This window comes from Oryzias melastigma, linkage group LG7, assembly GCF_002922805.2.
Source record: "Oryzias melastigma strain HK-1 linkage group LG7, ASM292280v2, whole genome shotgun sequence".
In the NCBI taxonomy this organism is placed as follows: Eukaryota; Metazoa; Chordata; class Actinopteri; order Beloniformes; family Adrianichthyidae; genus Oryzias; species Oryzias melastigma.
Window position 1 is genome coordinate 32,601,751 of NC_050518.1, and position 2,597 is coordinate 32,604,347.

The following is a 2,597-nucleotide window of genomic DNA, read 5'->3' on the forward strand; positions in this document are numbered from 1 at the left end:
ATCTGTCTGTGTGTCTGTGATGCTCTCGTCTGTCTGCACATCTCTCTGTCTGTTCTTGTGTCTGTCTGTCTGCGTGTCTGTGATGTTCTTGTCTGTCTGTCTGCGTATCTGTCTGTCTGCACGTCTCTCTGTCTGTCTGCGTGTCTGTGATGTTCTTGTCTGTCTGTCTGTCTGTCTGCGTATCTGTCTGCGTGTCTGTGATGCTCTCGTCTGTCTGTCTCTGACTCAGATCCATTTCCTTCATTAAAGGGGGAGGGGCTAACTCTGTTTGTGAATCTGTGGGGGCGGGGATCAGGTGGAGAGGGTGGTGTTGGTGAATCAGCTGAATGTCCTGTGTGGAGGTAGAGGGGGGGGGTGTTGGCCTCCGTGTGGCGTGCGGGGTGGGCGGGGCCCCGCCTACATGACGCTCTCAAAGATGATGACTTTGTTGTCGTCCGTTCCGGGCGACAGCGGGCTCAGAGACTTGACGTCGGGGGCCATGTACTCCAGGTGATGAGCCCCCCACACCGGAGTGGTCAGGTGGGCCCAACGCTGCAAGAGACAGCAGAGCAGGTGAGGTCATGTGACCACACAGGTGGACGGCAGGAAGCTGGAGAGTCTCACCTCTCTGAAGGTTCCTCTGGCCCTGAAGAGCTTGTAGAGGATCGTGGTGGGAATGCAGAGCATGGAGGAGAGCGCCAAGCACCAGCCAATCACCTCGCCCCACCACGGGTACACGTACTCCGTGTTGTAGGTCAGAGGCTTGTAGTTGACCAGATGGAACAGAAAGATGCCCTGAGGACCATCAGAGGGGGTCAGACCGGACCGGAGAGTGTTTGTGTTGTGTTGTGTTGTGTTGTGTTTATTTTGTGTTTATTTTGTGTTGTGTTGTGTTTGTGCAGTGCAGCCTCACAATGCAAACACACGGCGTTATGAAGGACCAGCACCACTTCATCCACGGGAACGGCCGGTATCCGATCATCCGGGCCACGTCGTCCATGAACCGGTCGGCTCCTGCACAAACCAACGAGTGGGGGGGGTCAGAAACTGCTGAGTCATGGTCCAGAACAGCACAGCTGCACTCTCTCCTCACTCCAGAGAGTGGAGCGTCCGCCCCTCAGCTGCTCCCAACAAAACCGTCAGAAGACGAGAAGCCCCTCCCATTATTCACACAGTGACACAAGGCACCAGCTCAGTGGCCTAGTGGGAGAGTGTCCACCCTGAGACTGGAAGGTTGTGAGTTAAACCACCAAATGGTTCCAGACCGCGGCTGGGTCTGCAGCTCACCCCTCCACTCCTAGGGTTGTGTTAATAGGAGTTTAAGTTTAGGGATTGTGAAGTGCAACCTTCAATCAGAGGCTGACCGCTCTACCTCAGCACCACAAACGTGTGAACTACAGTCAGTTGTGATGACAAAGACGATCTCTTGTCCTTTGATCCTGACCTGTTGTCAGGATGTTTCATCTCATAAAAGCAGGAGGATCGACTGAAGCTTCAAAGGTTTTAGGAGAGAAGCAGCGATCACATGTGGATCAGCTGACTGAACACCTGAGCTTCTACATGACTTTCTACATGAAGTCCTTAAGTACACAACTGTGAAAGAAACAAAAAGACTTTACAAACTACGTTTGTCTGTCAACGCTCCTTCTTGACCCCCCCCCACAGACCGGGTCGATCTGCCGTTTCTTGGCCTTCATTAGAGTTCTTGGCTGCATATTCGTCTCCAGGTTTGATTGATTCTTCTAGCTAAATGGAGGATTGTGGGACGGTTCAGAGCAGCTGCAGCACACCCCCCCCCCAGATTCCACTGTTATGTGTCAGCCGTGATTTAGGCGACATGTGAGCCGCTGCACCCTTTCACACAGTCCTGCTGTTGGCCGAGTCGCCCCCACACGACCCGCAGAGAGCCCCCCCCCACCAGTCAGGACGTCCCGGTTCAGCTGACATCTTTTTTTAGGTAAACTCTCTAAATCTCATGTTTTTCTTTGACTCTTCTGACTCTACTCAGCCCCCCCAGAACATGAGGGTGAATTATGAATGCTGGTGAGCCCCCCATCGATGAAACCTGATCAGATTCTCAGATTCTAAATTCATCTATCTGAACAAATGTGGCTCCACACCTGTTTGAGGTTCACTTACAACTCTGTGTGTGTGTGTGTGTGTGTGTTGGGGGGGGGGGCATACCATAGACCCAGGCCACTACTATACATTCCCAGAATGCCTGCCACAGCAGCGTCATCCCGCTGGCAGAGTAGTAGTCAAACAGTTGGAAGACGTACATCCCTCCCTGCAGAGAAATCACGCTTCAGGTTAGGACATGGAATGGGGGGGGGCGGTTGATCAGCCCAGCGTCTCTCACTGACCTGCGTCACCATGGAGAGGTCAATAATGAAACACAGTAAGCAGCAGATCGCCACGGCAATCTCTCGCTTGTATCTGTGGTAATGCTTTCCAGGAATCAGGTCCAGGATCCCGGTGACGAAACCCTCCACGCCCACGAACTGCAGGGAGACATCAGACCCGAACATCAGACCCCAACCTCAACCTCAGACCCCAACCTCAACCTCAGACCCCAACCTCAACCTCAGACCCAAACCTCAGACCTAAACCTCAACATC

General features: G+C 53.2%; 1 protein-coding gene across 1 annotated transcript in view; it reads right to left on the reverse strand.

Moving 5' to 3' along the window:
• Nucleotides 1-96: 96 nt before the first annotated feature.
• slc6a8 (solute carrier family 6 member 8) overlaps nt 97-2,597 on the reverse strand; it is a 29,346-nt gene continuing 26,845 nt past the window's right edge. Inside the window, exons 9-13 of the mRNA XM_024263869.2 lie at nt 2,343-2,480; nt 2,164-2,266; nt 893-993; nt 604-774; nt 97-531 (exon numbers count right to left, since the gene is read on the reverse strand). Coding sequence (XP_024119637.1) covers nt 397-531; nt 604-774; nt 893-993; nt 2,164-2,266; nt 2,343-2,480 — 648 coding nt within the window. The 3' untranslated portion in view covers nt 97-396. The remainder of the gene's footprint in view (nt 532-603; nt 775-892; nt 994-2,163; nt 2,267-2,342; nt 2,481-2,597) is intronic.